This window comes from Heptranchias perlo, chromosome 3 (genome assembly GCF_035084215.1).
Source record: "Heptranchias perlo isolate sHepPer1 chromosome 3, sHepPer1.hap1, whole genome shotgun sequence".
Taxonomy (NCBI): Eukaryota; Metazoa; Chordata; class Chondrichthyes; order Hexanchiformes; family Hexanchidae; genus Heptranchias; species Heptranchias perlo.
In genome coordinates, this window is record NC_090327.1 from 8,199,704 (window position 1) to 8,224,881 (window position 25,178).

General features: G+C 42.1%; 1 protein-coding gene across 1 annotated transcript in view; it reads left to right on the forward strand.

The window, feature by feature from the left end:
- mtdha (metadherin a) overlaps positions 1-25,178 on the forward strand; it is a 90,709-nt gene that overhangs the window by 43,423 nt on the left and 22,108 nt on the right. The window contains exons 4-9 of the mRNA XM_067978001.1: positions 1,548-1,736; positions 4,141-4,395; positions 6,791-6,877; positions 16,298-16,396; positions 20,180-20,304; positions 23,288-23,404. Of these exons, the coding sequence (XP_067834102.1) occupies positions 1,548-1,736; positions 4,141-4,395; positions 6,791-6,877; positions 16,298-16,396; positions 20,180-20,304; positions 23,288-23,404 (872 nt within the window). The remainder of the gene's footprint in view (positions 1-1,547; positions 1,737-4,140; positions 4,396-6,790; positions 6,878-16,297; positions 16,397-20,179; positions 20,305-23,287; positions 23,405-25,178) is intronic.

Sequence of the window (25,178 nt, forward strand, 5' to 3'; positions counted from 1 at the left end):
TCTCCCATCTCTTCCAGCTCTCATAAATTCGCCATACACTCACTTCCTCCACCCCAATTGTATTGAAATAAAGAGGTAGTGTTTCCGCCAGTAGTATTAGTGCAATCCGGACGGAATCGGCTGAACTAGCGCAAAAGATCGGGGAATTTAAGCATAAGTCAGTTACGGCCAAAACCACTTCCGTTCATGTTTTCCGCAATCTTTTACGCTGGTTCAAGATTCATTTTGTCCCGTTCAGGCCCTGCCCCCAAAACTAGCCCTGCCCCCCAGGTCGAAATTGCGCTGGTTCAGGAAGGCCCTTCAAATTGCACTAATTTTCTTGGGCGCATAGGCACTAGTCGGCACGTTTTAACCATTTTTTTCATATCAAAAAATACGAGAATAAAAAACTGACTAGTGTACACCAATGAAATTATTAAATGGTTCAGTATAGTTTTTTAAAGTAATTTTTAATGATTTAAAATCCGGTTACTCACAGGTGGAGGACAGGACACCCTTATTAAAAATGCTTATTTTTTGTGATAAACCCATATCCAGCTGTATTATTAAAACTGTACCAGGCTACCGCTCTTAAACACATCAAGGAATGCTTTCTAATGGAAAGAAAAAAGAAACGATTACGTTTTATTATAGTGACCGATTGGGCTGGTTCATGGAAGATTTTACGTTTGTGATTATGCAAATGATTTTAGCTGAAACTTGAATCGTAACCTAACCAGCGCGATTTCGAGCACGTTCTGCACCCAAAACGGAAACTCTGCGCCCAAGACCCTTCATTCAGTGACCTACTCCAACTATTTCTTGTAGCTCCTGTGACATAACAGCTGCCATATTGTTCACCTTGCTGTGAGCAGCACTTGATGCAGTCCAATACTTATTAATAGGTTAAAAATATTTCTGATTATTTTTTGAAACCGTGGTCATATTATACCAAATGAGTTGTTGCATATACCTGTACAGGAAAAGTCACAAGATTCAGGGAAAAGCTCTCTTACACTGTGCAACACTTTAAGCTGACAATACGTCTGTCAAAACAAGGTAATTTAATCCAATATCTTACACTGGAACTTCCAGTTAAATGCTCGGCTCAACACAGTTAAACGTTTGGATCCAAACATATGATGAAGGAATGTATCCGCTTTTTGATAGCTTAGGTTTGGGTATTGAGTCAGATGCTTGGAACTTGTCGGTATACAGGCGTACTGTACAAGAAACATTGGGTAAAATGGAACCATAACGAGTATTACCATAGAATCATTGGAGCTTTACAGCGCAGAAGGAGGTCCATTGCACCTGTGCCACAAGTCTGAAAGAGTTATCCACCTGGTTCCATTCTTTCCCCATAGAATGATACAGCACAGAAGGAGGCCCATCATGCCTCTTTGAAATTATCCAATTAGTCCCACTCCCCTGCCCTTTCCCCATAGCACTGCAAATTTTTCCCCTTCAAGTATTTTATCCAATTCCCTTTTGAAAGTTATCTTAACATTTTTATTTTTCAAATAATTATCTAAGTGTTAACTGGGCTTCATTTGATTCTTTCACAGGTGCGTGGGAGACCAAAATCAGCAGCCGAGAAAAACGGCAACAGCGCAGACGCGATAAAGGAATCAATGAAAATTCCTCCGTGGATTCCAGTCTTCCTGCAGTTGGATCTGAAACTGTTGCTACACAGCAGCACACATTATCCTCAGCTGGGTTGGGTCCTCGGAAGACCAAAGGAGTAGAAACTGCAGGTTGGTCAGTAGAGGAAGGGCCTATTGATGATAAACACAACCATGGATTTTACTCTAGGAACCATATGATGTGCATGCAGGAAAATTGTAATACATCCCAAGATGACGTGCGATGAGGTAGAAGTATTGGACACTAAGTTCAGCGCCACATTGAGTTATAACATTTTATTATGAGGATATGCTCTGCTCCCAGAAAGCAGTACTGCTAGGATTTTCATCTCCAGCTGTATTTTTTTTAAAAAGCTAAATTTTTAGTAAAGATTTATGGATATTTTTGCCCAGCCATACTCTGAATATTCTTCATAACCAATGATCAGTAATTACAACACAAAAAAATAGATTAGGCCAATTAAGGTGCTTTATATTAAGGCCTAAAATTGTAATCAGTATGTAACCAGAAACTTTTGTGGAAAAGGATTAATTTACTTGCATTGCTGCTTGGATTCATAAATGAGTCCAATAATTTAGGAAATTTTTAGTATCATAGATTTGTAGAATCATAGAAAGTTATGGCACAGAAGGAGGCCATTCGGCCCCTCGTGTCCGTGCCAGCCAAAAAAAAAGCTATCCAGCTTAATCCCACTTTGCCGCACTTGGTCTGTAGCCCTGTAGGTTACGGCACTTCAAGTGCACATCCAAGTACTTTTTAAATGAGTTGAGGGTTTCTGCTTCTACTACCCTTTCAGGCAGTGAGTTACAGACCCCCACCACCCCATGAGTGAAAAAATTTCTCCTCGCTCCCCTCTAATCCTTCTACGAATTACTTGAAATCTATGCCCCCTGGTCACTGATCCCTCTGCTAAGGGAAATAGGTCCTCCCTATCCACTCTATCTAGTCCCCTCATAATTTTATATACCTCAATTAAATCTCCCCTCAGCCTCCTTTGTTCCAAAGAAAACAACCCCAGCCTATCCAATCTGTCATCATAGCTAAAATTCTCCAGTCCTGGTAACATCCTTGTAAATCTCCTCTGTACCCTCTCTAGTGCAATCACATCTTTCCTGTAATGTGGTGACCAGAACTGTACACAGTGCTCAAACTGTGGCCTAACCAATGTTTTATACAGTTCTAGCATAACCTCCCTGCTCTTATATTCTATGCCTCGGCTAATAAAGGAAAGTGTTCCATATGCCTTCTTAATCACCTTATCTACTTGTCCTGCTACCTTCAGGGATCTGTGGACATGCACTCCAAGGTCCTTTTGTTCCTCTACACCTCTCAGCATCGTCCCATTTATTGTGTACTCCCTTGCCTTGTTTGCCCTCCCCAAATGCATTACCTCACACTTCTCTGGATTGAATTCCATTTGTCACTTTTCTGCCCACCTGACCAGTCCTTTGATATCTTCCTGACGTTTACAGCTTTTCTCCTCACTATCAACCACATGGCCAATTTTTGTATCATCTGCAAACTTCTTGATCAAGCCCCCCACATTCAAGTCCAAATCATTAATATATACCACAAAAAGCAAGGCACCTAGTACTGAGCCTTGCGGGACCCCACTGGAAACAGCCTTCCAGTCGCAAAAACACCCGTTGACCATTACCCTTTGCTTCCTGCCACTGAGCCAATTTTGGATCGAACTTGCCACTTTCCCTTGGATCTCATGGGCTTTTATTTTTTGACCAGTCTGCCATGTGGGATCTTGTCAAAAGCCTTGCTAAAATCCATGTACACTACATCAAACGCATTACCCTCATCGACCCCCCCTTGTTACCTGCTCAAAAAATTCAATCAAGTTAGTCAGACACGACCTTCCTTTAACAAATCCATTCTGACTGTCCTTGATTAACCCGTGCCTTTCTAAATGAAGATTTATGCTGTCCCTCAGAATCGATTCCAATAATTTGCCCACCACCAAGGTTAGACTGATTGGCCTATAATTACTCGGTCTATCTTTTTCACCCTTTTTAAACAACGGGACAACATTGGCAGTCCTGCGGTCCTCCGGCACCGCGCTGTAGCCTGGGAGGATTGGAAAATGATGGTTAGAGCCTCTGCTATTTCCTCTCTTGCTTCTCAACAGCCTAGGATACGTTTTATTTGGGCCTGGCGATCTATCTACTTTCAAAGATGCTAAACCCCTTAATACTTCCTCTCTCACCAATGTTTATCCCATCCAATATTTCACACTCCTCCTCCTTAACTAGAGTCTGTGCATCGCCCCCTCTTTTGTGAAGACAGACGCAAAGTATTCGTTAAGATCCGTACCCACATCTTCCGCCTCCACACATCGATTACCTTTTTGGTCTCTATTAGGCCCTACTCTTTCCTTAGTTATCCTCTTGCTATTGTATCTTGATTGGTGAAACAAGTTATGATGTAAGCACAGCCAGTATTTCAGGCCGAGTCGGTTTTCTGATGCTGAATAAGGCTTGTTTATGTGTTTTTTTTTCTTCATAGTTGCTCCCGGATGGGGTGAACAGCTAACTGTGAATGGCGGAGGCTGGTGTGATATTTCGCCGAAAGTGCCCACTCAGATTAGTGCAACTAAGGATGATAAATGGCGACAAATCCCAGTATTGACAAATGCAAAAAGAAACCCAGATCAGCCTGCTTGGGGCCAGGAAAGTGGCGATACCAATGCAGGGACAAAGGAATGGACTGTACCCTTAGTCGACAAGACTTGGAGTGAGCATGCACTTTTCCCTAGCATTGGTAAGTGTTCTTTCATTTTGAATCTTGCATCTCTATTAATTGAAATTGCCTAAGCAGAAATGAGATCAATTGAAATTATTTTATTTTAATAGGATTGAGGATGTTGCCTCTTGTGTGTTTTTCAAAATAAGCCCTGATGGCTTTGTAGGTAAATGTTGATACTGAGCCATCGAGAACAAAGGGTCCCGGGTTCAGTTCCAGATCCATGCTGAGTCATTAAGTCTCAGCCAGCATAGTAGTTGGGGCACCACAACAGTCCTGAGCATCCTTGGGCTAGAGAGGGGAAAAATGAGCCACAGTTTTTGCTGTTGAATGCCATCCGCTGAAAAGTGCATAATATCGAGTGAAGACAGGGCAAGGTTCCACTGTGATGCCCTCCATTGGTGAGTAGCCTGTAAACACTTGCTGTCTAGGAAGAATAGCCATATGCGTACGGCACTACCTTAATACCCATTTGCGTTTGGGGCTGCCCTATCCAAGCAAGTGTCAATTCCTTTAGTGGCGAATGGGAGGAAGTTGACATGAATGTTTGCATTAAAATATTTCATATTCAATTTCTGCTTTTTGTTTAAAAGGAATGCATTGTTAAAGATTATCCAAAGTTAACTAATGTAAAGTCTGACACCATAGATATTAAATTAAAACCTATAAATTTATAGTGTTGATTATTATTGCGTTACTGCCAAAATAATAATTTTTATTAAATATTCGAACGAGTAATATGAGCTGAATAATTAATGGAAGGGTTGAGATTGAGCGCATGACCATTTCAGGGTAGGGTGCAGAAGATTTCAAAATAAAAAAAAACATAAAACTTGTTCCTATTTAGATTCAAACATTTTGAACATAGTTCAGGATTTACTTTAAAGGTCCTTCAGTACACTTTGGGATATGTATGTCTAGTAACTAATTTGTTAGCACCTAGCAATCAACCTTATTTACATAAACAAATTGCACACTAATGAATGTAGACCATGTTTACAGATATCTTAACTGCTATACTTAGGTACATAATAGTAACCCAGTCACCACAAAGAAAATACAAGATGCAGCAAAATATTAAAAGTTGTGTTTGTAGAAAATTATTTTTTCATTCTTGTGTTCTTCTGTAGCATTATGAGATTCTTGCCACAGTAATTTAAAAGCTATTTAAGAGCATCTTCTTTTTCATCAAATGTTGGGTTTCTTTCGAAAGCAGTTTTGTTTGGGTTCAACAAGAGCTGGAAAGGAAAAGAGAAAAGGGCAGAAAATTGAAGGAAACCTGGGCAGTTTGGAGTGCTGCTTTTGCTCGTCGGATCAAGACTTGGTGTGAAATGAGAGCTGAATGGTTTTGTGGCCAAAAGTTTGTGTTTGCTTGGTAAACTGTACAAGTGGAGTTGGCAGGGAAGCACTGTTTTTGTTTGTGTATCAGGAATCCTACATTTTTGTGCGTGATGTATGTGAAATCAAACCCTAGGAGTATAGGGCTTTTCAGTAAGTGTTCTGTTACCTGCTTTTCTATAACTAGGAGAGTGGCAGTGAAACACTGCACTTGGCTCTCCACCTTTAGGCCAAGGTCAGGAACTTTGATGGAAATGCAGCATTTTTAGTGTACAAAGTTTTATGTCCCACACTTTTGGGTTTATTTGAAAATAAATGCTTCTTGCTAAAAGGTTCATTATTGATGAGTTTCCTGACTTTGAAGACTTTATTATGTCTACGTGTTTTAAATTGGAAATTTACTATGCCATCTTATATTTAATCACATTGGAGTTGGAAAAAGTAAGTGACTATATGTGGATAGTATTAAAATTCAGATGAATCTGGTTTCTATTTTGGTGCCTCCAAATTGGCTGAGATCATCTTTAGCTTCAGATCTGGTCCATTTCAGAGGTGTGAGCAAAAAGCTGTCAGGCAATGTTGCACCTCAGAATTTTCTATTGGTGCCCAACAGGACAAGTGAAGATAACTTGTTGACTGTGGGGAAAACAATTAGACTGACTCATTACTTCAGCATTTTGTGACCAGGCAGAAATACTCTGGGGCTGAAGATGGATTTTTATTTAGCTTAATTCGAGTTATTGCTGTTAGCAAAGCTTGGGGCACTATCTTTTATAATGTGATACTTAATTATGGTAATGTATATTACGTCAAAGTTATTCCTGTCCTTGTCACCTGTACCACTCTCTCCCTTTCTCCTCCTTTGAGGTGCTCCTTAAGCCTACCTCTTTGACCAAGCTTATGGTCGCCTGTCCTAATATCTCTATGTGGTGCGGTGTCAAATTTCATTTGATAACGCTCCTCTGAAGCGCCTTGGGACGTTTTACTACGTTAAAGATGCTATATAAATGGAAGTTGTTCAGTCTTTTCAAGAAAAACTCAATTGATCTAACTACATTTTTTTTCTTTCTTGTAGGGGCTTGGGCAGGTGTCAATGAAAGGTTGAATACCTCTGAGCAGAAACCGCCTTTCTCTGCTCTGGGGGCGAAGACTGCAGTGGCCAGTAAATATTGCTTTTATGTTTGATATTTAATCTGAAAGCTGTTTTGAATCACTTAAGTCCAGTATGTGGTACTTTATTATTTCGAAAATAGAAGCACTTGGGTACATAGTTGGCTATGGAATAGGAGGCAGAGAGTAGTTGTGAACGGGTGTTTTTCTGACTGGAGAGAAATATGCTGTGAGGTCCCCCAATGGTTAGTATTAAGACCGTTGCTTTTCTTGTTATATATAAATGACCTGGACTTGGGTATAGGGAGTACAGTTTCAAAATTTATGGATGATACAAAACTTAGCAACGTGGTAAATAGTGAGGAGGATAGTAGCAGACTTCAGGAGGGCACAGACAGACTGGTGAAATGGGCAGGCAGATGCAATTTAATGTGGATGAGTGTGAAGTGATGCACTTTGGGAGGAACAACATGGAGAGGCTGTAAAATCTAAATGGTTCTATTTTGAGGGGGGTGCAAGGGCAGAGGGAGCTGTATAGATTCACAAATCTTTGAAGGTGGCAGGGCAAGTTTTTTTTTATTCGTTCATGGGATGTGGGCGTCGCTGACGAGGCCAGCATTTATTGCCCATCCCTAATTGCCCTCGAGAAGGTGGTGGTGAGCCGCCTTCTTGAACCGCTGCAGTCCGTGTGGTGACGGTTCTCCCACAGTGCTGTTAGGAAGGGAGTTCCAGGATTTTGACCCAGCGACGATGAAGGAACGGCGATATATTTCCAAGTCGGGATGGTGTGTGACTTGGAGGGGAACGTGCAGGTGGTGTTGTTCCCATGCGCCTGCTGCCCTTGTCCTTCTAGGTGGTAGAGGTCGTGGGTTTGGGAGGTGCTGTCGAAGAAGCCTTGGCGAGTTGCTGCAGTGCATCCTGTGGATGGTGCACACTGCAGCCACAGTGCGCCGGTGGTGAAGGGAGTGAATGTTTAGGGTGGTGGATGGGGTGCCAATCAAGCGGGCTGCTTTATCTTGGATGGTGTCGAGCTTCTTGAGTGTTGTTGGAGCTGCACTCATCCAGGCAAGTGGAGAGTATTCCATCACACTCCTGACTTGTGCCTTGTAGATGGTGGAAAGGCTTTGGGGAGTCAGGAGGTGAGTCACTCGCCGCAGAATACCCAGCCTCTGACCTGCTCTCGTAGCCACAGTATTTATATGGCTGGTCCAGTTCAGTTTCTGGTCAATGGTGACCCCCAGGATGTTGATGGTGGGGGAATCGGCGATGGTAATGCCGTTGAATGTCAAGGGGAGGTGGTTAGACTCTCTCTTGTTGGAGATGATGTGGAGATGGACTGGGGTTGACAATTGTAAACAATTTTACAACACCAAGTTATAGTCCAGCAATTTTATTTTAAATTCACAAGCTTTCGGAGGCTTCCTCCTTCGTCAGGTGAACGATGTGAAAATCGTTCACATCGTTCACCTGACGAACGATGTGAAAATCGTTTCACATCGTTCACCTGACGAAGGAGGAAGCCTCCGAAAGCTTGTGAATTTAAAATAAAATTGCTGGACTATAACTTGGTGTTGTAAAATTGTTTACAATTGTTGGAGATGGTCATTGCCTGGCACTTATCTGGCGCGAATGTTACTTGCCACTTATGAGCCCAAGCCTGGATGTTGTCCAGGTCTTGCTGCATGCGGGCTCGGACTGCTTCATTATCTGAGGGGTTGCGAATGGAACTGAACATTGTGCAGTCATCAGCGAACATCCCCATTTCTGACCTTATGATGGAGGGAAGGTCATTGATGAAGCAGCTGAAGATGGTTGGGCCGAGGACACTGCCCTGAGGAACTCCTGCAGCAATGCCCTAGGGCTGAGATGATTGGCCTCCAACAACCACTACCATCTTCCTTTGTGCTAGGTATGACTCCAGCCACTGGAGAGTTTTCCCCCTGATTCCCATGGACTTCAATTTTACTAGGGCTCCTTGGTGCCACACTCGGTCAAATGCTGCCTTGATGTCAAGGGCAGTCACTCTCACCTCACCTCTGGAATTCAGCTCTTTTGTCCATGTTTGGACCAAGGCTGTAATGAGGTCTGGAGCCGAGTGGTCCTGGCGGAACCCAAACTGAGCATCGGTGAGCAGGTTATTGGTGAGTAAGTGCCGCTTGATAGCACTGTCGACGACACCTTCCATCACTTTGCTGATGATTGAGAGTAGACTGATGGGGCGGTAATTGGCCGGATTGGATTTGTCCTGCTTTTTGTGGACAGGACATACCTGGGCAATTTTCCACATTGTCGGGTGGATGCCAGTGTTGTAGCTGTACTGGAACAGCTTGGCTAGAGGCGCAGCTAGTTCTGGAGCACAAGTTTTCAGCACTACAGCTGGGATGTTGTCGGGGCCCATAGCCTTTGCTGTATCCAGTGCACTCAGCCGTTTCTTGATATCACGTGGAGTGAATCGAATTGGCCGAAGACTGGCTTCCGTGATGGTGGGGATATCGGGAGGAGGCTGAGACGGATCATCCACTCGGCACTTCTGGCTGAAGATGGTTGCAAACGCTTCAGCCTTGTCTTTTGCACTCACGTGCTGGACTCCGCCATCATTGAGAATGGGGATGTTTGCAGAGCCTCCTCCTCCCGTTAGTTGTTTAATTGTCCACCACCATTCACGACTGGATGTGGCAGGACTGCAGAGCTTTGATCTGATCCGTTGGTTGTGGAATCGCTTAGCTCTGTCTATAGCATGTTGCTTCCGCTGTTTAGCATGCATGTAGTCCTGAGTTGTAGCTTCACCAGGTCGGTACCTCATTTTTAGGTACGCCTGGTGCTGCTCCTGGCATGCTCTTCTACACTCCTCATTGAACCAGGGTTGATCCCCTGGCTTGTTGGTAATGGTAGAGTGAGGAATATGCCGGGCCATGAGGTTACAGATTGTGGTGGAATACAATTCTGCTGCTGCTGATGGCCCACAGTGCCTCATGGATGCCCAGTTTTGTGCTGCTAGATCTGTTCTGAATCTATCCCATTTAGCACGGTGGTCGTGCCACACAACACGTTGGATGGTGTCCTCAGTGCGAAGACGGGACTTCATCTCCACAAGGACTGTGCGGTGGTCACTCCTACCAATACTGTCATGGACAGATGCATCTGCGACAGGTAGATTGGTGAGGACGAGGTCAAGTAAGTTTTTCCCTCGTGTTGGTTCGCTCACCACCTGCCGCAGGCCCAGTCTAGCAGCTATGTCCTTCAGGACTCGGCCAGCTCGGTCAGTAGTGGTGCTACCGAGCCACTCTTGGTGATGAACATTGAAGTCCCCCACCCAGAGTACATTTTGTGCCCTTGCTACCCTCAGTGCTTCCTCCAAGTGGTGCTCAACATGGAGGAGGACTGATTCATCAGCTGAGGGAGGACGGTAGGTGGTAATCAGCAGGAGGTTTCCTTGCCCATGTTTGACCTGATGCCATGAGATTTCATGTGGTCCAGAGTCAATGTTGAGGACTCCCAGGGCCACTCCCTCCTGACTGTATATCACTGTACCGCCACCTCTGGTGGGTCTGTCCTGCCGGTGGGACAGGACATACCCAGGGATGGTGATGAAAGAGTCTGGGACGTTGGCTGAAAGGTATGATTCTGTGAGTATGGCTATGTCAGGCTGTTGCTTGACTAGTCTGTGGGACAGCTCTCCCAATTTTGGCACAAGTCCCAGATGTTAGTAAGGAGGACCTTGCAGGGTCGACTGGGCTTGGTGTTTTTTTGCCGTTGTCGTGTCCGGTGCCTAGTGGTCCGATGCCGGGTGGTCCGTCCGGTTTTATTCTTATTCTGACTTTTCGTAGCGAGATTTTACAACTGAGTGGCTTGCTAGGCCATTTCAGAGGGCAATTAAGAATCAACCACATTGCTGTGGGTCTGGAGTCACATATAGGCCAGACCGGGTAAGGACGGCAGGCTTCCTTCCCTAAAGGACATTAGTGAACCAGATGGGTTTTTACGACAATCTGGTAGTTTCATGGCCACCATTACTGATACTAGTATTTTAATTCCAGATTTTTATTTAATTAATTGAATTTTTTAATTAATTAATTGAATTTAAATTCGCCAGCTGCCGTGGCGGGATTTGAACTCATGACTCTGGATTTTAGTCCAGTAACATAACCACTATGCTACCGTACCCGGCAAGTTAATAAGGTGGTTAAGAAAGCGTATGGGATACTTGGCTTTGTAAATAGGGGCATTGAATACAAAAACAAGGAAGTTATGCTAAACCTTTACAAATCACTAGTTAGGCCTCAGCTGGAGTATTGAGTTCAATTCTGGGCACCACACTTTAGGAAGAATGTCAAGGCCTTGGAGAGGGTACAGAGGAGGTTTACCAGGATGATACCAGGAATGAGGGACTTCAGTTATGCAGAGAGACTGGAGAAGCTGGGATTGTTCTCCTTCGAGCAGAGAAGATTATGGGGAGATTAATAGAAGTGTTCAAAATTGAGTGGTTTTGATCAAGTAAATAGGGAGAAACTGTTTCCTCTGGCAATGGGTCAGTAACCAGAGGTCATAGATTTAAAATAATTGGCAAAGGCACTGGAGGGAAATTAAATTTTTTTCACACTAGAGTTGTTAAGATCTGGAGCGCACTACCTGAAAGGGTGGTAGCAGATTCCATTGGAACTTTCAGAAGGCAATTGGACATGTACTTGAAGAGGATTAATTTGCAGGATTATGGGGAAAAAGCTGGGGTGTTGGGACTAAATTGGACAGCTTTTTCAAAGAGCAGGCGCAGGCACGACTGGCCGAATGGCCTCCTTCTGTGCTATAAGATTCTATGATTCTAACTCATTTGTGAATGTAGGACCAGAAATGAGTCTTGTATTGCATATTACTAACGAAACCATTCTCCTGCTGTTATTTCAATCATTGCTGATTTGATAGATCAGGTGTATAGGTGTTTTGTGAGTGTACTCTTTACATGCTACAAAGTTAAGTTTTTGATTTTTGTTTAATTGTTTATTCCTGGTAGCACAGGTTCCTTGTAATTCTGCACAAATGAAAATTAAATTGTCAGTCATTATCTGAGGCTTATTGACGGCAATTGTGGCAAATTGAAGATTTCTGTGCTGGTACATTGTGGAATGGTGCTCTGATATTGGAAATAAGGCAGGTTGTTGGGAACTTTGCCATGTGTCTGGCCCTGGTTATATCTGTCCTGGAAGTTATTGAATCTGAAATTGTGAAAAATGTCCCACTCCCTACTCAAATTCACTCATTTTGATTACATAAACTTCCAGTGAAAAGTGTTGATTTGAGGGTGTGTAAATCCTGTACAGTTAACCTAGATATAAAAGACAACGTCCCCTTCCATTCTCCCTTCACTGAATAGCTTTAGTTGCAAAGAAATCGAGCAATTTGCATTTATATAGCACCTTTTGTGTCCTTAAGGCATCCTGAACACTTTGCAGCCATTGAATTACTTTTGAAGTGTAGTCACTGTTGTAATGTAGGCAAATGTGGCAGCCAATTTGCACACAGCAAGATCCTGTAGTCAGAAATGAGATAGAATTACCAGATAAACTATTTAATGGTGTTGGTTGAGGGATGAACATTGACTTGGACACTCAGAACTCCCCAGTTCTTCTATGATTACCACCATGGGACCTTTGGTGGATCTGCCCTCCCTGGTGGACATAAAAGATCCCACAGCGCTATTAAGTTATACCTATGATTTTCCCACGTGGATAAAAAAGAAAGGAAAACAAAAAAGCACGAAAGACTTTCATTTATATAGTGCCTTTCACGACCTCAGGACGTCCCAAAGCACTTTACAGCCAATGAAATACTTTTTTTGCAGTGTAGTCACTGTTGTTATGTAGGAAAAGGGGCAGCCAACTTGCGCACAGCAAGGTCCCACAGCAATGTGAAAATGACCAGATAATCTGTTTTTTTTTAAAAAGTGATGCTGGTTGAGGGATAAATGTTGGCCAGGACACGGGAGAATATTTTGAAGAAGAGTGGAGGAATTCTTCCGTGTCCTGGCCAACATTTATCCCTCAACCAGCATCACTTTTTAAAAAAAAAAACAGATTATCTGGTCATTTTCACATTGCTGTGGGACCTTGCTGTGCGCAAGTTGGCTGCCCCTTTTCCTACATAACAACAGTGACTACACTGCAAAAAAGTATTTCATTGGCTGTAAAGCGCTTTGGGACGTCCTGAGGTCGTGAAAGGCACTATATAAATGAAAGTCTTTTGTGCTTTTTTGTTTTCCTTTCTTTTTTTATCCACATGGGAAAATCATAGGTATAACTTAATTCTCCACCTGACTGCAGTTCATCACAATTTTAGGAAATATTTCCCATGTATTCTGCTAATTGAGTTTTTACTCCATTCAGTTTTGCAGTACTTCTTATTTTTCAGTCTGTCCTGATGAAGTAACTGTGACTGGGTTGGTAATTGGTTAGGAGATAGGAGACAGAGTGTATTGATAAAGGGATCAGTCTGATTGGTGGGATGTGACAATTGGTGTTCCCCAGGGATCTATACTGGGGCCTCAGTTTTTTACTATATATATTAATGACTTGGATGAAGGAGTAGATGGTTGTATACACAAGTTTGCGGGTGACACCAAGTTAGGAGTCACAGTAAGTTATGTAGATGGGAGCACAACGTTACAAAGGAACATAGACAGACTAAGTGAGTGGGCAAAACTATGGCAGATGGAGTTCAATGTGGGCAAGTGTGAGGCCATCCGCTTTGAATCTGAGAAATACAAATCCGAATGTGTTCTTAATGGTGAGAAACCAGGAGCTGTGGAGGAGCAAAGGGATTTAGGTGTCCATGGACACAGATCACAAAAAGCTAGTGCATAGGTACAAAAAGTAATTCAAAAGGCTAATGGAATGTTGGCTTTTATCTCAGAGGGGTTTGAATTCAAAAGTGAGGAAGTGTTGCTTTAGTTATGCAGATTTTTGACCAGGCCCCATCTGGAGTATTGTGTTCAATTTTGGGCACAAAGCCTCAGGATACATTGGCCTTGGATGGAGTACAGCGCAGATTCACCAGAATTATACCAAGGCTTAAAGGATTAAATTATGAGGACAGGTTGTATAAACTTGACTTGTATTCCCTTGTTCAGAAGATTGAGGGGTGATCTAATTGAGGTATTGAAAAGTATAAAGGGATTCTATAGGGTAGGTGCAGAGAAACTATTTCCTCTGATGCAATCCAGACCAAGAGAGCATGATCTTAAAATTAGAACCAGGCCGTTTAGGAGTGAAATCAGGAAGCACGTTTTCACACAAACGGTAGTGGAAAGTTGAAGCACTCTCCTGAAAAATCTGTTGAGACTGGGGTCAATTGATAATTTCAAAACTGAGATTGATAGATTTTTGTTAGGAATTGGTATCTTACTGCAGTTGTACAGGGCCTTGGCGAGACCACATCTGGAGTATTGTGTGCAGCTTTGGTCTCCTTATCTGAGGAAGGATGTCCTTGCCATGGAGGGAGTGCAACGAAGGTTTACCAGACTGATTCCTGGAATGGCAGGACTGACGTATGAGGAGAGATTGGGTCGACTAGGCCTATATTCACTCGAGTTTAGAAGAATGAGAGGTGATCTCATTGAAACATATAAAATTCTAACAGGAGTAGACAGACTAGATGCAGGGAGGATGTTCCCGATGGCTGGGGAGTCCAGAACCAGGGGTCACAGTCTCAGGATATGGGGTATGCCATTTAGAACCGAGATGAGGAGAAATTTCTTCACTCAGAAGGTGGTGAACCTGTGGAATTCTCTACCACTGAAGGCAGTGGAGGCCAAGTCATTAGATGTATTCAAGAAGGAGATAGATATATTTCTTAATGCTAAAGGGATATGGGGAAAAAGTGGGAACAGGGTACTGAATTAGACGATCAGCCATGATTATTTTGAATGGGGGAGCAGGCCCAAAGGGCCGAATTGCCTACTCATGCTCCTATTTTCTATGTTTCTATGGTAATAAGCGATACGGAACCAATTGGAGTTAAGATACAGATCAGCCATGATCTAATTGATTGGTGGGACAGGCTCAAGGAGCTGAATGGCCTACTCCTGTTCCTATGTTCCTAGTGGAAATCTGGAACTTGCTCCCCCAAAAGGCTGTGGATTTGGGTCAATTGAAATTTTCAAGACTGAGATCGCGAGATTTTTGTTGGGTAAAGATATCAAGGGATATGGAGCAAAGGCGGAGAAATGGAGTTGAGGTACAGATCAGCCATCATCTAATTGAATGGCAGAACAAGCTTAAAGGGCTGAATGGCCTATTCCTGCTCCTATGTTTCTGTATTCCTATGGAATAGAGAGGAGAAATGAAAATAGGTTAAATTGTAGTATTGTTTTGAAATTTCATATGTTGCTAGCTTGTAACAGAGAAAGTGTTTGTCTTGCACTGGTTCCTTTTTAAACTAGATTCAGATTCTCTGAATAGTCCAAGATATTGGATAAACTTGGTCAAATCAAACTTGGCAATCTTGTAATTACTTTTTTAAGGTGTGTACATGTATTATAAATGACACTCTGGACCTTCATGATGGCTGAGCCCTTGAATCTTGCCAGCTGTGGTGAGAGCTGCCTTGTAAATAAAGAGTTTATTGGCTGTTGTCTACATTTCATCCACAATAGAGCTTTTATTCTTTTTGTTTAAAAAGAACACAAAGCTGTGGTTGAGAATGACTTAAGCAATACATTAATAATTCCTCCAATTCTTCATTTGCTAAATTAAATAATTCATGCATTGACGTAGAATTGTGTCATTGGGTAACATTCCAGTTGAACATCAAGGATTTGAGCACTGCTTATAGATGGGTAATTCTGCTCGTCTCCTGACGGTCAAGTCAAAGATACTTTTGAGTTTAGAATTGCTGATACGCACTGATTATTTTTAAGCTGATTTTTTTCGCACACATTTGACTTTATTAAATTGTAGCCAACTGTTATTATCTGAAATCACCTTTCAGATACTTTGCTGAATTCTTTGTCCGTTTCTCTTCCCTTTTTCAAGAAACTGTTCGATTAGAAGGCCTTGTCACAACCATTTTCATAGAATTACATAGAATTTACAGCACAGGAACAGGCCATTCGGCCCAACTGGTCCATGTCGGTGTTTATGCTCCATATGAACCTCCTCCCACTCTTACTTCATCTAACCCTATCTGCACATACTTCTTTTCGAGACTATTCATGACACTTCTGATTAGCATTCTGCTTTCTAGTCTTCAGTAACTACTAATCAATTTTTTTTTAACGTAAATGGTTAGAATGTAAATAAGTTTTTGCTGGGTAGCAATGTAAAATTTGGTCATTTGTCATTACCTCTCATGAAGGACCCCCATAAGTCAACCAGAATCAAGACTCCAAATAGGCCTACCCTGCCATTTTGAGTAGTTATATTTGAAATCTGTTATTTCATGTTACTTTGATCATGAATAATTTCCCTATCCCTCTTTCCAGGTACCACCGGCGAGCCAGCCTCCCAGCCAACCACCAATGACCATCAACGGGATGCCAACCCAGCTCCCAGCTCCATTGACGATGCCTGGTCTGGCATAAGTATGTGATCCTGTTATGCTTCTTAATTCCGCTGAAATTGGACAAAGTAACTGGGTGTTTGATGCCCAAGAGAAATAAAGCATCATAGGTTGTTAAATTGTGGCAACCTGCAATATATTGTAGCTGCCAGCTAATCAAAAAAAATAGCATTGGCTGTATTAAATTACCTCATGTTGCCAAACAGGCAAAATCTCCGTGATTCGAGCCATTTAGTTAAAACTGAGGCAGTGACAACATAAGAATCAGTGTGTACACCGCTGGCACCAGCCTTTCTGAGCCAAATCACTAAATTGGAAGCTGGTTTTGTCATGGAAATCTGCGTGAAACCTCATTTCAATTTGGCTTCCCCGGGTGGCTCAGCAAATTAAGACCATTAGTAACTTGGCCTCAGTGCCCCTGCTTTAGGAAGGTAAAAATTGGCCGGGACTCTTGATTGCTAAGTGGACACCCATGTTGAAAGTGATTTGTTCGTGGGCGCCCGGCTCGAGCTTGTGTGATTCACCCCACAATTGAATAGCTTGCCAAATCTCACTCACAATCTAGACTCAAAAATGAAAAAATGGGCACGTGGGAAAGGTTTTGGAGGGCATTGTTCATCAATGAGTTGACACTTGAGAAGGCCAAGGTAGAAAATTGGCTGGGGAGGAAGAAAATTGTTATGATTAAAGTCTTGCTTGCTACTGTTTTTTGAAGGAGATTTCTCTTGATGGAGGAAATATTTTGATGCTAAAATATTTCCCCACCAAGACTAGGAAACAGAAATCATTTAAGATTGCTTGGGATTCTTGAACGCTAACCAGAGACCCATATTGAAAGCCAACGTTTGTTGGTGCCTGTTAAGGACTTGCTCGAGCTTCTATGTGGAAATTTTCTACTTGTGCCTATCAACAAACAACCTTGTGGAAGTGTACCTTTTCAGGTTTTCCAGTTCATGAATCATCAGGTCATGCCTTCGACTGGCTGTCGTTGCAGCACGTGAATTTATAATTGCTAGCCTAAATAATTATCGTAAGTCCAAGAGGAGCAAAGGCTATTCAGCACATCAAAGCTGATCCCTTGATCCTGAAGCAGATCCCTGGCAGAACAGGTTCAAACAAGTTTAATATGGGCTGGAACCTGGGTCCCATTTGGTACTGAATGTTTTATTAATGCTATGTCTGGATCAATGTCAAGTTTGATATCCAATCCCCACCCATTGTTAAGATTTCACCAAAAGGTATCCTTGCACCCTCTTCAAGAAAGGGTGTAAGGATAAACCCAGCCACTATAGGCCAGTCAATTTAACGTCAGTGGTGGGGAAACTTTTAGAAACGATAATCCGGGACAGAATTAACAGCCGAGTGGACGAGTGTGGATTGATTAGGGAAAGCCAGCACAGATTTGTTAAAGGCAAATCGTGTTTAACTAACCTGATAAGAGTTTTTTGATGAGGTAACAGAGAGGGTAGATGAGGGCAATGCAGTTGATCTGGTGTATATGGACATTCAAAAGGTGTTTGATAAAGTGCTACATGGTAGGCTTATCATCAAAATTGCAGCCCATGGAATAAAGGGGGCAGTAGGAACATGGATACAGAATTGGCTAAGGGACAAGAAACTGAGAGTAGTGGTGAACGGTTGCTTTTCGGACTGGAGGGAAGTGTACAGCGGTGTTCCCCAGGGGTCGGTGCTGGGACCACTGCTTTTCTTGATATATATTAATGACTTGGACTTGGGTGTACCGGGCAAAATTTCAAAATTTGCAGATGACACAAAATTTAGAAGGGTAGTAAACAGTGAGGAGGGTAGTGAGAGACTTCAAGAGGATATAGACAGGCTGGTGGCATGGGCGGACATGTGGCAGATGAAATTTAACGCAGAAAAATGCGAAGTGATACATTTTGGTAGGAAGAACGAGGAGAGGCAATATAAACTAGAGGGCACAACTCTAAAAGGGGTACAGGAACAGAGAGATCTGGGGGTAGATGTGCACAAATCGTTGAAGGTGGCAAGGCAGGTTGAGAAAGCGATTAAAAAAAAATACGTGATCCTGGGCTTTATAAATAGAGGCATAGAATACAAAAGTATGGAAGTCATGATGAACCTTTATAAAACACTGGTTCGGCCACAAATGGAGTATTGTGTCCAGTTCTGGTCACCGCACTTCAGGAAAGATGTGAAGGCTTTCGAAAGGGTGCAGAAGAGCTTTACTCGAACTATTCCAGAGATGAGAGACTTTAGTTACGTAGATAGACTGGAGAAGCTGGGGTTGTTCTCCTTGGAACAGAGATGGTTGTGAGCAGATTTGATAGAGATATTCAAAATCATGAAGGGTCTCGACAGAGTAGATAGAGAGAAACTGTTCCCATTGGCAGAAGGGTCAAGAACCAGAGGACATAGATTTCAGGTGATTGGCAAAAGAACCAAAGGTGACATGAGGAAAAACTTTTTTTATACAGCGAGTGGTTAGGGTCTGGAATGCACTGCCCGATGGGGTGGTGGAGGCGGATTCAGTCATGGCCTTGAAAAGGGAACTGGATAAGTAGTTGAAAGGAAAGAATTTGCAGACTACGTGGAAAGGGCGGGGAGTGGGACTAGCTGGATTGCTCTTGCATTGAGTTGGCGCAGACTCGATGGGCCGAATGGCCTCCTTCCATGCTATAACCTTTCTATGATTCTAAATCTCTCCCCACGGAATGGACATTTTCCTTCAAAACCCTTGTTAAATTTACTCTTGGCTATCCGATACCATTGTCGGGTTTCTGTGGCCTGATGGCATGTATGCAGTCAAATAACCCCCAATTACCTTTGCAAAGATGCCTTTCGAATTGTGGATAGTTTTGAACGGCTGAGGCATATTTAAAAGCTGCTGTTTTGAGTCACATAATAGAGCTAAGTACTTTACATTAGTGTACCCTTACATGGTTTTATTGTGCAGCCAGAACAAGCTGCAGTTATAATTGCTGTTTTCCCCAGTGTGGTTATAAATTGTTGTTTACTAGTAATAGAATTCCCTCTAGGATTTATTTTAGGGTTTTGTTCTGTGTTGCTCTACCAATACTCTAAAATTGATGGTCGCTGAAAGCAAATGCAGTTTTAAAAATGTCCTAACTTGTGTGCCTCGAGTATCTTATTTTTCTTTCTTCCTGTTTGTCTTTCTACCTTTTCATTGTGTTTTATGTTCTGATTCCTTGCACATAAATGAAAGGATAAGAAATTTATACTTGGGCCTTTATCAAAGAGCTTGAATTTGCTATTTTTTTTCTGTCTGTTCTGCAGCTGGCTTGATATAACATAAGTTGATTTTTTTTTTTCTGTCCTTATTGGCTGTTTCCATCTTTGGATGGTTGTTTTCGATGCTAACTTTTTCATTTGCTATGCTCAGTCTGTCTGAAAAATGGCCCCCCTAATGGACATTGTTTTATTATAAAGCTGGATAAGATAAAGACAGATGGAGGGCATCAATAGAAATAGCAATGGTTTCATTTATCTGTTACTTTCTCAGTTGGGGGTTTCCCCAAGAATTGTGAGTCTACCTTGATAAATTTAAGATCCAAGTTAAAATATTTAGTGTTAAATATTTGAAATCTAAATAATTGCTGCATACAACATTTTACCTCCTTTTAAATGTATAATTGATCACTGATTTGAAGAAGCTTAAAACCTTAGATTTGCAATTACTGTCTTTAAATCTTCACTGTGTACGTATATCCTCCATCAAGCAGATTTAACAGAAGTCAAAACTAGATTGCTTCGACAGTTGTTCAGATTGATTTGATTTTATATTTTGCCCATCGTTCTACAGATGGAATTTCAACAGCTGACCCAAACTCTGACTGGAATGCTCCGACAGAGGAGTGGGGAAATTGGCTAGTAGAGGAAGCTGCTTCAACTCCGCAGCCGGAGGAGACTGTTGCAGAAGTACAGAAGGTTAGTAGCCCTGGCCACTGTTGCTGAGTTCTCCCACCACCTTCACCTCACATCACTGGGAAAGATTACATACTTAGCACAACAGTGGGAGCCCCTGTTGGCCTAGGCAAATGCTCATTTATGTGCATCTGTGTTTTTGACTTGAGTTCGAACAGTGACGAACTGCAACAGGAACTGTGGCCTTTATGTCTGTTTAACATTTTTCTATAGTGATCCATGTAGGCATGTTTTGAAGTGAATTTCTGCTGAACTCGCCTTGATTTCCACTTTCCAATAGAGGAATTGCATACATTGTTGAATGTGTCAGAAATGTCTCATAAGAACATAAATAGGAGCAGGAGTAGGCCACACGGCCCCTCGAGCCTGCTCCGCCATTCAATAAGATCACGGCTGATCTTCGACCTCGACTCCACTTTCCCGCCCAATCCCCATATCCCTTGATTCCCCTAGAGTCCAGAAATCTATCTTATCTCAGCCTTGAATACACTCAATGATTCAGCATCCACAGCCCTTTGAGGTAGAGAATTCCAAAGATTCACAAGCCTCTGTGAAGAAATTCCTCCTCATCTCAGTCTTAAATGGCCGACCACATGTACTTTGCTTTCTACTTTTTTTAAAAAATGCTACTGGGCAATACACTTTGGTCACAGGGAGTCTTCGATACTTAAGTTCTTATTTATATATTTTCTTTTTCTTTTTAAAGAACTGCTGTGCTTTATTTGCACATGAATGCAGTTTCAAAGTCCATGAGTATATTTATAATATTTTGTTTGAATTTTTTTTTAATTTGTGAGTTTTTCGTACTGGTTTATATCAGCAGGAAGTAAAATCATCCAAACTAATGGCTTTTTTTTTTCCTGGTATGCCCATTTTGTATCATTCTGCTTGGAAAAGGGATTAAAAATAATCCCAGAGCAGGTGGATAATATTGTGGAGACAAAATGGGGGATGGGACAAATAACAAGCAGAAAATTCAAGCTAGAAGAAGGAAGTAAAGAAATTGAAGGAATAAAGTGAAAGTGCAATATAATGAGGAGAAACTGGCGAAGCAAAGATAAAGGATTGCAAATCAAGGCCAAAAGCAAAGATATAAAAATTGGAAATTAAAAATGAAGCAGGTCAAGGAGTTACAGTAAGTAAGTGAGTAAAGACTGAGAAGAAAGCAAAACGAAAGAATGGAAGATAAGAAATTGGGTGAAATTGAATGAGGTAGATCTGATGGCTGCTTCTCGGTCTTCACCCCAGGATCAAGGTAAGCTGAAGAATTCCACTTACATTGGAAAACTCCCGTCTGAATTTCAGCCAGATATCATCATTACTCCTTTCAACGCTGATAGCACTCCAAACAGAGTCAAGCTGAAGTAGGGCTGTCACATTTGCAGCTGTGCCATGTGTTACTTTGGAATTCCCAGCTGCGTCAAGCATTGGAGCACTTGAACTTTTTTTGGGGAGGGATTACTTCTCCCTAGAATCCACTCAGCATCTTTCGGTGCTTAGGCATTGAATAGCGGTGCTATTCGGTCTCTCTAGGAGTTGGCTTAATTTTCCAATGAGTTATAGCCTGCTAGATAGCTTGAACAAATCAACCGGAGAAAATAAATTCATCGTGCTGAGATATTCATATTCCTGAAGGTCGTCTCCATGTATAGATACTTAAGTGTACTTGTTCATTCTGCACTAATGCAAGTATATTTACATAACATATCATGTTAGGAACATGTTGATTGTTTTGGGGATTGCAAATTCTGCAGCTACCTTTAGCACCAAAACACAATGTTAAAAAATAATAATTTAATCATGCTTGAATTATTTTTAGCAACAAGATTTTTCTTCTTGAATGTGAGAAGCTAGTGAGTACGAACAAATAATGAAAATAGGATTAAAGACGAACTTGAGTGCAGAGGATTAGGAGTACTTTCAGTATTAAACACATCTCTACAAACCCACCAAAAATCTTGGTAAAAGTCCTATCACACAGATGTTTGATATTTACAATATTTTGATTTCTCCCTGCTGCAGACATTTGCTATTTTGGGTTCTTTTATTCAGTGGAGAGCTGCTCAGCTGTCGTACAAAGCAACAAAGCCTGCCGGTGACTGGCACCACAGGAGTAATGTGGGTTGGTGACCTTAATGGTTCTAGATGCCACTTGGGAGCCATCTGAGTTGGGGAACTTTAGTAGGTACTGAATCTCAAGTGGCAGCGGTGTGCCCCAGCTCAGCGGCCACCTCCCACTTGGCAGCCAGGGCTAAAAAGACATCAATTAGCATTGCTTCCCATTGAGACGTTCAGTGATGTCAGCTGAGGGGCTCCCTTCTGACTCTGGAAATATGAAAATAGCACAGCTCGACAGAAGGGTAAATAACAATATAAAAATATCTTCTATAAGATCGATGTTAAATTTAAATAAAAAATAATTGGCAAAAAAAAGCCGAAGCGGGGGGTTGGGTGGGGTGGGGGAGGTAGGGGAGGGGGCTGGGAGAGAGATGAGAATTCTTTTTACACGCGAGCTTGAATGTCCAGGAATGCGCTGCCTGAAAGGGTGGTAGAAGCAGATTCAATGGTAACTTTCAAAAGAGAATTAGATTTCTACTTGAAAAAGAAAAATTTGCAGGGCTGTGGGGACAGAGCAGGCGAGTGGGACTAATCGATAGCTCTTTCAGAGAGCCGGCACATGTGCGATGGGCTGAAAGGCCTCCTTCTGTGCTGTGTTATTCGATTTAAAATAAATTGATAGTTTCAAAAGGCTGAGTGTGCACCCATTTTGAAGTAATGCATGCAGGATTAGAATCAATTTATTAAAAAGAAAACTTTGATTCCAGGATTTCATTTCTAGTTTAGTAATGTATCTTCAGTCCTGATCTGCAAGTAAAATAAGCCTGCCTGGTGGCCTGAGGAAGAGGCTTACAGTTTTGCAGCGGACTGAATTGTTGCGTTGAAGAGGTTACAGAATGTTTTAAAAACCGATGTGTTCCATTTGTAGCTGTCGGATGAAGAAAAAGAAAAAGTGGACTCAGGCCTGCAAGGTTCTGCAAGCAGCAAATCGAAAAAAAAGAAAAAGAAGAAGAAGAAGGGTGACGATGCTAGTACTCCTGCACAAGTAAGCGTTTGTTCAATGCATTATAAAAAGCAGGCTACAGTCTCAAGTTTAAAAGGGGACTGTGACAAAGACCATAAGGGAGGGGAGGTACTCACTACAGAGAAAAATTGAGAGTTTCGATGGAGTAAATAAGGAGCAACTGTTTCCACTGGTAGGAGGGTCGGTAACCAGAGGACACAGATTTAAAGTAATTGGCAAAGAACCAGAGGGGAGATGAGAGATTTTTTTTTTACACCATGAATTATGATCTGGGATGAGGGGCATCAGTTATGTGGAGAGATTGGAGAAGCTGGGGTTGTTCTTCTTAGAACTGAGAAGATTAAGGGGAGATTTGATAGAGGTGTTCGAAATCATGAACAGTTTTGCTAGAGTAAATTAGGAGAAACTGTTTCCGGTGGCAGAAGGGTCGGTAACCAGAGGACACAGATTTAAGGTGATTGGCAAAAGAACCAAATACAACACAAGGGAACATTTTGTTACACAGTGAGTTACGATGATCTGCAATGCACTGCCTGAAAGGGTGGTGGAAGCAGATTCAATAATAACTTTCAAAAGGGAATTGGATAAATATTTGAAGCGGAAAAAAAATGCAGGGCTAGGGGGAAAGAGTAAGGGAATGGTACTAACTGGATAGCTCCTTCAAAGAGCGCGCACAGGCACGGTGGTTTGAATGGCCTCCTTCTGTGCTGTGATTCTATGATGTTCTACCTGGTGGAGGACGTTAAAAAAAAAACAGATGGGAGCTCACAAAGTGCCGAACTGGTTATAGTAGCGACAGAGATTGTGACAAGTTAAGTTGTTGAAGGTTGTGCAGGTAGCAAAGCAGCAGAAAAGTGATCGCCTTGGACGTGTGCAGAGTTGTCACCAAAGTAGTTGTGGTGTACAAGCTTCAGTCTGTCATCCAAACAGTCTGGAGACAGAAAGTATGTCGGGTTTGTAATTGGAAGCAATAGTTTTGTTACAGGTGGAAAAGGGAGTGGAAGGTGTTGGAATGTTCCTGAGTAGGGTGGAAGGCCACAGGAAAGTGGAGATGGCTACAGTGGTGCACTAACCAGTCTTATGGAAAAGTGCTGGGAGTGATAAGTGACCTGGAGCTAAGAGTCAGAAGCACATTGGCTAAATTTGCAGATGATACAAACCTAATGGAGGTGGCAGGCTGCAAACTGAACAGGATAAGAATATGAATATACTTGTGAATTGGGAAGACAGGTGATTGATGAAATTCAATGTAGAAAAATGCAGAGTGCTTCACATGGGGACAAAAATCCATGAAGGGACTATTACTTAAGTGGAAAGAAAATAATGTGTATGGAAAACGAAAGCGATCTGGGGGCCCTGATTGGCAATAAATTGAAGCTATCACTGCAATGCTTGATCAGTAGAGCAAATCAGATGTTGGGGTATGTTAACAGGTCAATATTGAGCCGAAATAGTGAGGTAATCCTGCCACTTTATAAATCATTGGTGCGACCGCATTTAGAATACTAAGTGCGGTTCTGCAGTACAAAAAGGATATTGCAGCTACTGAAAGGATGCAGGAGGTGGCAACCAGAATGGCAATGGATGGATCGGACTATAACAAGCAATTCCGTAAATTGGGCACGTTCTCACTAGAAAAAGAGACGGTCGAGAGGTGATATGATTGCTGATTTTAGGTTTCTAAAGGGACTAGATGATGTAGACTATGGCCAGCTGCTTCACCTCCTCCAGAACGGAGGACACGGTCTGTGCTTGAAGAGCGGTAAATTGAAAATGAATCTGCGGAAACATTGTT